The sequence below is a fragment of the Rhinatrema bivittatum genome, chromosome 1 (genome assembly GCF_901001135.1).
Source record: "Rhinatrema bivittatum chromosome 1, aRhiBiv1.1, whole genome shotgun sequence".
NCBI lineage: Eukaryota > Metazoa > Chordata > Amphibia > Gymnophiona > Rhinatrematidae > Rhinatrema > Rhinatrema bivittatum.
In genome coordinates this window covers 412,024,498-412,039,256 of record NC_042615.1, presented here as the reverse complement: position 1 = coordinate 412,039,256, position 14,759 = coordinate 412,024,498, and the positions used below count along the sequence as shown (strand labels likewise).

Sequence of the window (14,759 nt, the reverse complement as noted above, 5' to 3'; positions counted from 1 at the left end):
TGGGCCCCTCTATAGAGTACCTGTGCCGGCTAGATGGAAGAAGCTTGCTGCGCATGTCCTCACTACAGAGTACCTATGCAGGCTAGATAGAAGAAGCCTGCAGTGCCCGACCTCACTACAGATTACCTGTGCCAGCTAGTTAGAAGTCTGCTGTGCCCATCCTCACTACAGAGTATCTGTGCCGGTTAGATGGAAGAAGCTTGCTGGGCCCATCCTCACTACAGAGTTCCTGTGCTAGCATGCAAAAGAAATGGTCTAGTATCAGCCATTATAGTCCAGCAGCCTAAGTCTAAAGCCCTCCTTGATGCTTTGCCTGTATTCCATCCTCCTTGATGCGGCCTCTAGGCACGGTTCAGCTGCTGCCTCTTCTCATCATGTCTCATCTCCTGCTCTGGATGCTGGTGTCTCTTCTCATCTCAGCTCATCATGCTGCTGCTTCCTCCAAGCTGCTGTGTCTTCTCCTGGGCCTCCTGCCTCCATACTGAACTCTATTGCCTTGGCCCTTAGGCTGTCCTCTTGAGTACACTCTTTCAACATGGACTATCTGGAGCCTTCACTTGAACTCTGCTGTCTTGGCTCTTAGGCTGTCCCCTTGAGTGTACTCTTTCAACATGGACTGTCTGGGGCTTTCACTTGAACTCTGCAGCCTTTGTGCTTAGCCTGTCCCCTAAATGCACTCTTTCAACCTGGACTGTCAAGAGCCTTTTCCTAGCCATCACATAGCAGGGCTGCTATCATTTCCAACATTAGAGCTGTACTGTAGCTATTTGGAAGTGCCACTTCCATGTTTTATGTTTTTTGTTGTAATCATGATTATAACAAAAGGATAAGATGCTAAGCCTTTATATGTAATGATGCCATTTCAAACAATGTACAGGTCTATACAGAATGTGCAGTTTATGTAATGTACAATATTTTGTGCTATTTGCTATCTTGTCCTTGCAGAATGTGATTACCTAAGATTTTGACTTTATTTCAAACATTGGACTACATGTTTTCGCTAATAAAATGGTCACTGGTTTGAAAAATACACTTTCTGGTTGGCTCTTTTCATTGTGTGGTTTTTGTGTTAACGGTCCACTAGGTACCAGGTTGGCCCTCCTTATGACCTTGCATACTAGAATGCCCTTGCACATTCCAACTAGCCACTTATCTAGTAGGCAAGACCATATGGGCTAGGCCATACAACTGAACGCTCAGTGTATGCTCCTAAGGAAGACAGCATGAACTATAGAAGAAATTTATTACTGGGGACCTGCAGAATTGCAGCTAGTTGCCTTCTTCACACTGCCTACTCTTAGCTAACTCCTGCTTACATGGGCCTGTATGTGAGATGGACAGTAGCTAGCTGCCCAACACAGTATATTGTGTAGTTGTAGAGCTTGTGTGGTGTTAAATAGAAGTTAGTTACCATCACACATGACTTGATCTTCGGCCCCCTCACTAGTGCCATGACTCAAAGGCTATCTGTACCCAATTATTTGTACCTTTCACACTAAACCAAATATGTATAATACATGTAAGGTAAGGATGACCTTACAGATAGTATCCAGATCCTGAAGGCAGCCCACTACAGGGATAACAGTCAGTCTGTGGAAATTTGCCTGCTCCCATACAGCAGCAGCAGCCCTCTAGGCCATCAGCTCTTCGCCTGTGGATATTCTTGACAAGGCACTACTCCCTCATTCCTCTTCCCTAGTTGTCACACAGCAGCTGAAACTCTCTTCCAACAGTCACCAAGTACACAGTGGTGTCGAAATGAAAGGTTGTTTAGTGTACAAGTGAAGTGCTGAAAGTGCTAAGCAAAACCTGTCCCTAGATTCTACAGCAGATATGGGCATACCACCTCTATGTATGCACAGGAAAGTTTTTGACCTATTATATGGCAGAAAGAAGATAGCCCTACCCTGCCAGCGTATACAGAGTGACAAATGAAGCAGCCTGGGGGGGGGCAGCCTCTATGTCTACTGTGCATGATTTGAGCAACAGAGAGGAGGCTAAGAAGACCAGTGACTGGAAAAAGAGACTATCAAATAGGACAGCCACCAGGCCTCGGGCACCCGCCAAGGAAACCAACCCCACACATACACACAACCCCCTGCATCGGGTATCTCACTACATGCTGCCACTAAACTCTCATCCAAACCATTCATCTGAAGCAGCCCAACATCGAAGCCATTGTCACTGCACATTCCTGCCATCCCAGCATACCTACATTCAGCGGAAAGCTTCTTAACGCCCACTTCCTCCCTCCCAAAAGTGGTAAGTCTCAGTGACAGCTTAAGCCCTGGGTAGACTGCATACCCCCAAATAACTGGACTTTTAGGCCCATTCCAAGTACTAGGTGGAAAAGCCTCTGTGGTGGGGGGTGGAGGGTATGCATTACAGGCAAATGTCAACTAATATGCACACTTATAAGACTGCATATTTGATGTGTCCCTCTTTCCGGTTTTACACCTCCACCCCCTCTCACAACACTAGGTATAAACAGTGAGCAGACTAGGAGAAAGTTTAGAGTACAAGGCCTGAAGCCATGCATACTGCAGCCCATATGGTCAACTCTCAAAGGTGCTCCTTCTCAAGAATGGAAGCACTCGATCAGTGCTGTTCATAAGCATTGTGAGCAAAATGAATGCACATAGGCTGCCCGCTCTGGGATATGGATTGCTATGGTAAGGGAGGGACCTCCAAGTGCAACAGCACCCTCAGACACAGAGATTGACAAAAGGGTAACACAGCACTTCATTCACCGAGTTGCACACTGATACACTTATCTTTTGAGTACGGACTACCTGCAGCACTTCGTGTACCTACACAATGGCAATGTGTATGTTCCTGGAATGTTTGTGATCAAACTACATTGATGTCTGTGGCTGCTTTTCCATAACTGTTAATGAGGTATTCTGAGTCCTTTGTCAGTACGGATTATTTATATCTGGCCACATAAAACACATCTTTCAGAGGCATACATAACACTTATTTTGTCTGAGATACTAACATGGGCCCCTCAAGGCTTTAGGTGGTACTAAATGCGTGTCTGGAAAGAGACCAACACAGAAAGGTCAGCAGCCATCATGCCAACCGCATGAGACCTCTGGGAGCAGTAGGCCTATACATTCAGCACTTTGTCCTATGTACTATGGAGGCAGTTTGTAGGCTCATGAAGTTATCAGTTGACAACAGTTTCTCTAGCGTTAATGCTATACACAGAGCAAATCATTGAGAGTGTAGGAGCAGACCTGCCCTGCTCACCACTAACTGTAAAAGGACTTACACCACATGAGGCACAGTGTAGAGGACAGCAGCTCTTCCTGACTCCTCACAAGTCATGACAGGCATGTGGATCAGCAAGGGCCTGCAACCATTAACCCACAGAAATGTATGGAGTGACGTTGGAAACGGAATTATCTGCAAGCTGTTTGGCATTGGAGTGCTCTGCCTATGTGCTTTAAGGGTGGTCACAGATCGCACCAAGACTGTAAGAGATACTAGCTATTGCTCAAAGCAAAATATTCTGCATATTTTCTGGGTACATACATATGTACATACAGCTGTACCAGATGACTGTCAGCTATAATTGTTGCAGTTTGATGCTGCTGGAGAAGATAGTGGACCCTTGGGCCGGCCTACCTAGGGAGACAGGGTAGGCCGGAGGGCGGAGCCACAAGCTGGAAGGGTTCACCCAGGAACCAGGGACCCCCCGGGAGGAGCCCATAGGGTCCCGGGTCCTCGGGACTGGGAGCTGATTACAGAATGTCCAGAGGCTGAGGTGGGCGTAGGCTGGGACCAGAGTAAGCAGAGTGAATAGGAAGTCCAAGGTACCCGGAAGGCAGGGGACCGGCTGCACAGGACCGAGGGCAGGCTGAAAGCAGGGGAGCGGGCAGCTGCAGAGTCTGTAGCAACCGGAGACAAAGGCAGGCAGTGGGTGAAGCGGAGTCAGAAGCAAACCGGAGTCTGAAGCAGGCTGTAGGCTGAAGCGGAGTCAGAAGCAAACCGGAGTCTGAAGCAGGCTGTAGGCTGAAGCGGAGTCAGAAGCAAACCGGAGTCAGAGGCAGGCAGCAAGCTGAAGCGGAGTCAGAAGCAAACCGGAGTCAGAGGCAGGCAGCGAGCTGAAGCGGAGTCAGAAGCAAACCGGAGTCAGAGGCAGGCAGCGAGCTGAAGCGGAGTCAGAAGCAAACCGGAGTCTGAAGCAGGCAACGTGGAGATCAACAGGAATGCAACTGGCAGCAACTAAGAAGTTGTGAACCTCGTTGCAAGGCGTTGAGAGAGAGTCTGAACGCTGGTTATATCGGGAATTGGGCGTGACGTCAGCAGCGTGGGCGGGGCCGGGCTTCCGGGAGCTGGACGCTCAAGAGGAACGTCCTCGCATGCGCGCGAGGCCGAAGGTGTTGTGTTTCGCGGCCGTGGCGCCCCACGACCGCGTCCCCCTACCTGATTCACAGCACCATGGGAGCCCCGGGGGAGGGCTCCGACCCAGGGCCCCGCTGCCCGTTGCAGGGGAAGCCGTCCTGCTTCCTCTCAGCGGCATCTCTCCTCCACGGAGGAAATCCAAGATGGCCGCCACCATGCTTCAGCACTAGGCCATGCCCCCTCCACAGAATTAAAGGGACCCATCCCTTTAATGACCTCACCTGTTCTCTATCAGCCAGGGCAGAGGAAGTATAAAAGGCAGCTTCCTCTGCTCATCCAGTGACTTGGCAATGTCTCCTGTGAGCTTTGTCCAGTCTGCTTGCTTCAGTGAGTTCCTCGAGCTTGGCTTCTGCTCTGTCTTCCTGGTTCCTGACTTCGGATTGGCTTACGGTGATTCTCTGGTTCCTGACTTCGGATTGGCAAGCGGCGACTCTCTGGTGCACGACTTCGGACTGGTGAGCGACGACCCTCTGGCACTCGACCTAGGACTCCTCCAAGACTCCGTCACCAAAGGCCCACCTAAGTCCCAGCGGCCCGGGTCCCTACGGGCTCCTCCTGGGGGGACCGCGGGCTTCCAGGGCGAAGCTCCAGTTGGCCTTTGCACCGATGCTCTGACCTCCCTAGGTCCACCTAAGTCCCAGCGGTCGGGTCCCTATGGGCTCCTTCCGGGGGGACCGCAGACCACCAGTGGTGAAGACACAGCGCCTCTTCTCGTCCCTTCATCGCCTCCATATTCGCCGCAGCCTCCAGTGCCAAGGGTCAGCTGGTCCCGCCTCTTGTTCTGCCTCGCCACCTGGCGTGAGAGCCTACGGGACTTCCGCAAGGTATTCCATCCTCACGTCGGCCCAAGGGTCCACAAGCCTGAGCATAACAGAAGGGAAGCAGGCCCGTAATGGCGGCTGCCATGTGGAGTGAGAGAAGCCCCCGGGGTCCGGAGCGGGCGGAATGCGGTGATCACTGAAGCGGAGGTAGGCGGACCTGAGCCCTAACAGAAGGGAAGCGGTCGGGACTGCAACAGTACCCCCCCCCTTTACGGCCCCTCTTGAGAGGACCGGGTTTTTCCGGGTGGTCACGGTGGAACTGTTGCAATAGGGATTTGTCCAGGATGTTACGGCTGGGCTCCCAGGTGTTGTCCTCGTCGCCGCAACCCTCCCATGCGAGAAGATATTCCCACTTTCGGTTGTAGAATCGAACATCCAGGACCTCGCGTACCTGGGAAGTAGGATCATCATCGATGGTGGTAGGTGATGGATCCGGAGGTCTTCGATGGTAGTGAGAGAACTACGGGCTTTAGCAGGGATACTTGGAAAACATTGTGGACTCGAAGAGAAGACGGCAACCTCAGCCGATATGAGACCGAGCCCACTCTCTCGGCGATCCGGAATGGCCCACAGAACTTGGGTGCAAATCTTCGTGAGGGGAGGCGGAGACGAATGTTTTTGGTGCCGAGCCAAACCTGGTCTCCTGGCTGATAGGTGGGAGCCGTTCGTCGGTGGCGATCGGCCGTCTGCTTGGCGGAAGAGGCTGAGCGGATCAGTTTGTTCTGGGTCTTCTGCCACAAGGTCTGTAGCTGTCGAGCCGTTAACTGGGCGGCTGGAGAGGCACTGGGAGTAGCGATGGGAAGCGGAGGTCTCAGCTGTTTCCCGTATACTAGCTGGAAAGGTGAGAGCCCGGTGGCAGCATGAGCTTGATTGTTATATGCAAACTCGGCCCAGGGTAGCAGTTCTGACCAGTTGTCTTGCTTCTCATTGGCGAAGGCTCGAAGGCAGGTTTTCAGAGACTGATTCATCCTTTCGGACTGCCCATTACTCTGCGGGTGGAAAGCTGTAGAAAAGCTGAGCTTCACTTTGAAGCATTTACAGAGAGCCCTCCAGTAACGTGCGACAAACTGTGGCCCACGGTCGGAAACTATGTCTTGCGGGAGACCGAGTAGCCGGAATATATGCTGGGCGAAGAGGAGAGCTAGTTCGGATGCAGAGGGTAACTTAGTCAATGGAACAAGGTGCACCATCTTGGAGAAACGGTCTTTTCTGCCATCATTTCTATGTTTCTATGACAGTGACCCAGATAACCGTCTGACAGCAAGATGGAGGCAAGTCCACCATAAAGTCTGTAGCGAGATGGGTCCAGGGCTCTGTGGGAACTGGCAGAGGCTGTAGAAGACCGCACGGAGGTCCGGGACTGGGCTTTTGACGAGCACAGGTGGGGTAAGAACTTACATAGACGCGAACATCCTGTTGCATGTTGGGCCACCAGTAAAAATGATTAAGGAGTTCCAATGTTCTCTCTCGTCCTGCGTGCCCTCCAGTGAGGGAGTCATGAGCCCAGCGTAATGTCTTTAGGCGATCTCGTCGGGGAACCACGGTCCTATCTTGGGAGAGGACCGTCAGGGCGGACAGGCGAATCTTACTGGGGTCTAGGATGTACTGTGGAGGTTCTTGGTCTTCCTCGGATAGGGAGGTCCGTGAGAGAGCATCAGCTTGGAGATTCTTGGCCGCCGGCCGGTACTGGATCCAGACTCTGTCTGCTGAGAAAATCGGCTATCACATTGTCTTTTCCCTCAATGTGTGAGGCAAAGATCTCCTGGAGATGTACTTCCACCCATACCATGAGCTGGTCTGTTTCCTGTGACATTTCTTGACTCTTGGTGCCTCCCTGGTGATTGATGAAAGTCACTGTCATCCATTGCCTGACATCACTTGGAACACTTGACCCTGCAAGCAGTTGATGAATCACAAGCAAGCCAACTGACAGGAAACCGAAAGTAGCGTTAAATGGTCCGTTTTCACAGTGGAAAAAGGTAAACAGTGGAATGTCCTAGGGATCTATATTTGGATTGGTGCTTTTTAATATATATTAATGATCTGGAAAGGGGTACGATGAGTGAATTGATCAAATTTTCAGATGACATAAAATTGTTCAGAGTAGTTAAATCACAAGCAAATTGTGGTAAAATGCAGGAGGACCTTGCAGGACTGGAAGATTGGGCATCCATATGGCAGATGAAATATAATGTGGACAAGTGTAAAGTGATGCATATGGGGAAAAATAACCCATGCTGTAGTTACACAATGTTAGGTTCCATATTAGGAGTTACCTCCCAGGAAAAAGATCTGGGCATCATAGTAGTTAATACATTGAATTCATCAGCTCAGTGTGCTGTGGTGGTCAAAAAACCAAACAGAATATTAGGAATTATTAGGAAGGGAATGGTGAGTAAAAAGGATGGATGTTGTAATGCCTCTGTATAGCTCCATAGTGAGACGGCACCTTGGATTCTGTGTGCAATTCTGGTCACTGCATCTCAAAAAAGATATAGTTGCACAGGAGAAAGTACAGCAAAAGGCAACCTAAATGATGAAAGGCTAAAGCGGCTAAGGCTGTTCAGCTTGGAGAAGAGAAGACTGAGGGAAGATATAATAGAGGTCTACAAAATGGGTAAATGTGAATCGGTTGTTTACTCTTTCAGAGTAATACAAGGACTAGGGGGCATTCCATAATGTTAGCAAGTAGTACATTTAAACCAAATCAGAGTCAATTCTTTTTCACTCAACGCACAATTAAGGTCTGGAATTTATTGCCAGAGGATGTGGTTAAGGCAGTTAGTGTAGCTGGATTTAAAAAAGGTTTGGATAAATTCCTGATGAAGAAGTCCATAAATTGCTATTTATTAATAGGCAATAGCCACTGCTGCTTGTTGCTGGCATTAGTAGTATGGGATCTATTTAACATTTGAATACTTGTCAGGTACTTGGATTGGCCACTATTGGAAACAGGATATTGGGCTTGATGGATCCTTGGTCTGACCCAGTATGGCATATCTTATATTCTTCTGATACAGAATCCTTCTATTTAGGACAGATTAGGTGACAGTAACTAGGAGTGTGCACTTTGTCGAGGTACCCCCGCCAAACTAGACAACTACAATGAGCCCTAACAGATATTTCCATAAGCATCACCACCAACATAGGTCAAGGTGAAGCCACGAAACAAATGGGTATCGCCATCAGTGCAAATATAGGCAAAGCTGCAGAATAAGTGGATGTTGCTGCAGACGGGAACCCAGATAAGACTGTTGAACAACCAGATGAAATGAAGGAGACAAATCCAAACAGTCCAAATGACACTGAAGGGGCAAGATCTAAAGTAGAACCTATGCATTGAAGGTCTATCTGGAAAACTAAGGGTATACCAGCTCTCAGAATCTCGAACAGAATGCAAGTCCAAGAAATATTAGAGTCCTTCCAACTTCAAAAGACTACCCAGATGTGACACTAGGGAATGGAAGAAAGTGGCATAAGAAATAAAAGATTCTCCCCATGCGGACACAGCATGGACAGTAGGGATGTGAATCGTTTTTTGACAATTTAAAATATCGTCTGATATATTTTAAATCGTCAAAAATCGTTAGAGGCGATATTTAATAGGAATTCCCCCGATTTATCATCAAAAATCGTAAATCGGGGGAAGGGGGAGGGGAAGGGGAAGGGGGAGGGCGGGAAAACCGGCACACTAAATCAACCCTAAAACCCACCCCGACCCTTTAAAATAAATCCTCCACCCTCCCGAACCCCCCCCAAAATGCCTTAAATTACCTGGGGTCCAGTGGGGGGGTCCCGGTGTGATCTTTTACTCTCGGGCCTCCGGTGCATTGTAGAAATGGCGCCGGCGCTACCTTTGCCCTGTCATATGACAGGGCAAAGGTAGCGCCGGCGCCATTTCGGTTTTTGTCCCCCGACATCAGGAGCGTAGGAGATCGCTCCTGGACCCCCGCTGGACCCCCAGGGACTTTTGGCCAGCTTGGGGGGGCCTCCTGACCCCCACAAGTCTTGCCAAAAGTCCAGCGGGGGTCCGGGAACGACCTCCTAAACTCGAATCGTTTTGCCGTATGGCCGGCGCCATTTCTACAACGCACTGGAGGCCCAAGAGTAAAAGATCACACCGGGACCCTCCCTCTGGACCCCAGGTAATTTAAGGCATTTTGGGGGGGTTCGGGAGGGTGGGGATTTATTTTAAAGGGTCGGGGTAGGTTTTAGGGATGTTTTAGTGTGCCGATTTTCCCGCCCTCCCCCGATTTACGATTTACACAATATTTTAAAAAACAAAACCGCGACGATAAGATTCCCTCCCCCCCCAGCCGAAATCGATCGTTAAGACGATCGATCACACGAGTCACATCTCTAATGGACAGCTGTGGGGTTTCCACCAGAGACTGCTGTAGGGATATCCTAGAGAGAGCATATCTTGAAAGTTAACCGTTCAGCCATTGAGAAGGGGTGTTGGAGGGCCAATAGCAAAATGTTATCTTCCAGTCAGACAGCTAGGGATTAACATTCTCCAGTTGTCACCTGAAAGGGTAGCATTGTAAGGGATTGTAACCTGTACTAATGAGTTGTGACTTCATCTTTCTCTCTGCCTACTGTACTGGTCACAATAGTACAATCCCTACAGAGCCATGAAAGTGTGTACATAATGTTTATTGTTTTTCTATCACAGTTTCTCGAATAAATAATCTTTGCATGCTACCACTGAAGAGTTCTGAATCATTTTTTCTCATAATAAGTGACTCTCCTAAATGCGTAAGTGTTCCTACTGCACACATTCAGTTCTGACCCTGACAATCAGATCGGGCCAAACTAGTATCAGTAAAGAAGAAAAACCTATAACTTTGTACCTGAGGCACACCATTCAATTCCACAGTAGTCAATGATGGTTTCATAGGAAGAATTCGAACTGGAATTTTCCAGTGTCCACTAATGACACGATTCTGGTAGTCAAAAATATCTATTTTCATCCAGCCTCGTGACACTAACTGATTCACTTCTTGCCCGTAAGGATTATATCCTCCAGAAGCTTGCAACTCTATAACGAGAGCTATGCCTGAAGAAGGTTTAACTCTAAAAGAAAAGAGATATTAAATAAGTTGAGAAAGTTTCACAGAGAAAAAGAAACCCCTTTATGTAGTACATTGTTTAGCAATATTCTAAAATATGTAAAACATCACATCCTAAATAAACAGTGACCTCCACGCCCTTTTCATAAGATGCTCTACCCTTTTAAGCAAACCAGGAACCTGGCAATCCAAGATATATGTTAAAAATGATTTCATGTGCAACCAAACTGATCCAATATTTCATCTCCGCAAATAATGCTTTCCTTGGGAATAAACTATTGATCATATTTAGCCTGGAGTGCCAACATGATTTCTTCTTCTTTCTTTGGGCTTTTACAGCTTCAGGATTGTGGAAATTCAGCATCCCTAGGGCAAGGCTGAATTACATCACAAATGGGTGAGGTGGGGTTGGGCAGGGCAGATCTTTATTCTTCAGTATTATCAATCCTGCATGAATTCCAATGAATCTCAATAACAATTTTCAGTTTAAAATATTTTCATTTTAATGTTCCTCCTCACAAGTGCCTGAATCATAGTGCATTAGTTCATGTGAATCATCTTGATGGTTTTGTAATTTAAAATACATACCGGGTAACAGCCTGCTTGGCAGCAAGAATGACCATGTTCTGTCTCTTGTTCTCAGGGAATGTAGAGCTGCTACTTCTCTCATAGTAAGCAAGTGGGAGGGAAAAAGGACTTCCCATCTGCTGCCCATTGTTATAGAGACCCACTACTAAGCAGCATACACGGTAGGAAGGGTCCAGGCCCAATAGGAAATCAAAGAACACTACAAAACCTGAACTGTGAAGACAAAAGAAAAATGTTTCAGTAACACCCTTACACGTACAATGTGATTCTTAATGATATATTACACAATCTTTTGAGACAGTACAGAAGACATCTGTAGAACTGAAATGAGATGGTAATGCGAGGGTTTTTTTCCTTCTGTATTCTACGAACAATAATGACTGGCAGCAGGCAATATCAGATGATTGCAATTATCTTAACCTTCAAGAAGCTTCACCTTTGACTCAGGACATCTATCAATGTGGGTGATTTTCTCATGCTAATTAGCAGTTATTATACAATACTTATGGTGGGTTCCATTTAACTGCTAAATTTATAAACCCAAACAATATAACATGAAAAAATTATGAATTCAAAAAGAGACCTGTTATATGGATGTCAATAATCTGAGTGTACCTTCATACGATGCTGTAAAAAAATACGGCTATCGTGACTGTGAAGCCTATGTGTAGGCTTTAAAAATCATTAGGTACCCCAGTGTTGGAATGCAAACTTTTGTAGTGCTCACTGTCCACTGTGCAATTGTTGCTAAATGATCACGTGGATACTGTTGCAATATTCACTTATCTCAAAATTGTAGTCGGTCTTGCCTCAGCCGACATCCTGATGTTTCGGAGGCTGGCTCCTTCTTCAAGGGCTGGATATGCGCAAGAGAGACCGGTATTCCAGTGAAACATTAGATGTTGTGACAGTGAATCTGGTGGAACACAGGTAAAGTGTGCAAAAAAAGAGACATCTTTTAGTTATTGAAAAAACAATTAACTTAGGCTGAAATGTAGAGAGATACATACTGGATTACTGTGCCAGCAATGTTCAACTTGTTAGGTTTGTTTAGTGGTCTGTGAAGCTCCGCTGTGGAGGAAATGAAATGACCAGAGAACTGTTTACTCTGTCTTAACTGCTGTAATTGTTAGCCTGCTTGTTAAAACCTGCAAACGGGCAGAAAAGGCTGCTGTTTTTTTAAAACTTGAAGTGGTAAAAGTTGTGCTCAAATCTCGGAGAAAAATTTTAAAGTACTTACTGAAAAACAAGCGGCTGCTCCCACGACTCTGTGCTGGCACAAAGACTCCATATTTAAAGGGAGAACCCTCTGTAGGAAAGAGGGCGGAGCTGTGGGGCGTCACTGGCTGCTGTGCTGAAAAAAACTTGCCGGACTGAAAATGAATGACGTTTGCCATGTTAAACAAAGCAACCTCAGCTGTGAGAAGTGGGAGGGGCAAGACTGATAAACAAAGACGGCTATCACACTGACACTTGCCTGCAGAGCTTAAAAAAGACAGGATTTTAAATGAGCGATTGCCACTCTATTTTGTCATTCAAGCCAAACGGCTCCAGGGTGTTCAAACGGAAAATCCAAGCATTTTCTTGTTTGTTTAGTATACCAGCACGATCTCCTCCCCTCCAGGATTGTTGAATGTGCTGAATAATAACCCATGTAAGGTCATTAAAAGAATGGCCAGAATCAATACAGTGTTGTACTATTGGTGCCTTCTGATCACAATGATTAATTCTGCTTTTGTGTTCTGTCAAGCGGGTTCTTATTTTTCTTTTAGTCCTGCCAATATAAACTTTGGGGCATGGGCACTGTAGTGCATAAACGACAAACTCTGTGTTGCAGTCCACATCTCCATTAATGTTGACTGTATATCCAGTTGTGGGGTGGCACCAAGTGGTGCCAGAATGTGCTTGGGAGCAAAACATGCATTTCCCGCACGGTGATTGCCCCCTGGATACAATAACTGTTGGTTCTGGTGTGGAAGCCCTAATAACATGTTGTCTGATGTTCTGACCTCTGGAATACACAAACATTGGAGTCTGCTTAAAGACTTGTTTGTGGAATTCTTCATTCTCTGAGCACAATCGTTTGATGCGAAAAAACTGCCCCACTGGCAGACCCTCCTTGAATTTTCTGGGATGATGGCTGTCGAATCGAAGAAAATTATTTCTGTCTGTCGATTTCCTAAATAGGGTAGTATGCAGAGTGGAACCTGCAAACAGTCTATCCACACGTTTTGCCGCTAGAGGTTACCCCAAACATGTTATCAACCGAGCATACAAAAGAGCCATTTTCTCGGACAGAGACGCTCTTCTACAATACAAACACAAATCAGATGATGTGGATTTTGTTTGTGTATTACAGCACACGTCACTCACGCCACAGATTAAAAACATCCTGTTAAAATATTGGCATGTTCTTAGCCCTCATCCAGTCTTTAAGCAGACTCCAATGTTTGTGTATTCCAGAGGTCAGAACATCAGACAACATGTTATTAGGGCTTCCACACCAGAACCAACAGTTATTGTATCCAGGGGGCAATCACCGTGCGGGAAATGCATGTTTTGCTCCCAAGCACATTCTGGCACCACTTGGTGCCACCCCACAACTGGATATACAGTCAACATTAATGGAGATGTGGACTGCAACACAGAGTTTGTCGTTTATGCACTACAGTGCCCATGCCCCAAAGTTTATATTGGCAGGACTAAAAGAAAAATAAGAACCCGCTTGACAGAACACAAAAGCAGAATTAATCATTGTGATCAGAAGGCACCAATAGTACAACACTGTATTGATTCTGGCCATTCTTTTAATGACCTTACATGGGTTATTATTCAGCACATTCAACAATCCTGGAGGGGAGGAGATCGTGCTGGTATACTAAACAAACAAGAAAATGCTTGGATTTTCCGTTTGAACACCCTGGAGCCGTTTGGCTTGAATGACAAAATAGAGTGGCAATCGCTCATTTAAAATCCTGTCTTTTTTAAGCTCTGCAGGCAAGTGTCAGTGTGATAGCCGTCTTTGTTTATCAGTCTTGCCCCTCCCACTTCTCACAGCTGAGGTTGCTTTGTTTAACATGGCAAACGTCATTCATTTTCAGTCCGGCAAGTTTTTTTCAGCACAGCAGCCAATGACGCCCCACAGCTCCGCCCTCTTTCCTACAGAGGGTTCTCCCTTTAAATATGGAGTCTTCTGCCGGCGTTTTTGCGCCAACACAGAGTTGTGGGAGCAGCTGCTTGTTTTTCAGTAAGTACGTTAAAATTTTTCTCTGAGATTTGAGCACAACTTTTACCACTTCAAGTTTTAAAAAAACAGCAGCCTTTTCTGCCGTTTGCAGGTTTTAACAAGCAGGCTAACAATTACAGCAGTTAAGACAGAGTAAACAGTTCTCTGGTCATTTCATTTCCTCCACAGCGGAGCTTCACAGACCGCTAAACAAACCTAACAAGTTGAACATTGCTGGCACAGTAATCAAGTATGTATCTCTCTACATTTCAGCCTAAGTTAATTGTTTTTTCAATAACTAAAAGATGTCTCTTTTTTTGCACACTTTACCTGTGTTCCACCAGATTCACTATCACAACATCTAATGTTTCACTGGAATACCGGTCTCTCTTGCGCATATCCAGCCCTTGAAGAAGGAGCCAGCCTCCGAAACATCAGGATGTCGGCTGAGGCAAGACCGACTACAATTTTGAGATAAGTGAATATTGCAACAGTATCCATGTGATCATTTCAGCAACAATTGCACAGTGGACAGTGAGCACTACAAAAGTTTGCATTCCAACACTGGGGTACCTAATGATTTTTAAAGCCTACACATAGGCTTCACAGTCACGATAGCCGTATTTTTTTACAGCATCGTAT

At 46.7% G+C, this 14,759-nt stretch overlaps 1 protein-coding gene and 2 long non-coding RNA genes across 6 annotated transcripts in view; 1 reads left to right on the top strand and 2 right to left on the bottom strand.

Moving 5' to 3' along the window:
- The window catches only part of LOC115092041 (coiled-coil domain-containing protein 17-like), a 430,820-nt gene that overhangs the window by 99,902 nt on the left and 316,159 nt on the right, over window positions 1-14,759 (bottom strand). For all 4 annotated transcript variants that reach the window (XM_029602511.1, XM_029602533.1, XM_029602526.1 and 1 more), the window contains 2 exons: window positions 10,892-11,104; window positions 10,085-10,307 (listed from right to left, as the gene is read on the bottom strand). In XM_029602511.1, coding sequence (XP_029458371.1) covers window positions 10,085-10,307; window positions 10,892-11,104 — 436 coding nt within the window. The remainder of the gene's footprint in view (window positions 1-10,084; window positions 10,308-10,891; window positions 11,105-14,759) is intronic.
- Window positions 11,748-12,213, bottom strand: LOC115092061. The gene is made up of 3 exons (XR_003856895.1): window positions 12,132-12,213; window positions 11,902-11,962; window positions 11,748-11,807 (listed from the first exon to the last, which is right to left on the bottom strand). It is a non-coding gene; the product is annotated as an uncharacterized LOC115092061 (long non-coding RNA).
- LOC115092067 lies at window positions 14,062-14,521 on the top strand. The gene is made up of 3 exons (XR_003856896.1): window positions 14,062-14,138; window positions 14,307-14,367; window positions 14,462-14,521. It is a non-coding gene; the product is annotated as an uncharacterized LOC115092067 (long non-coding RNA).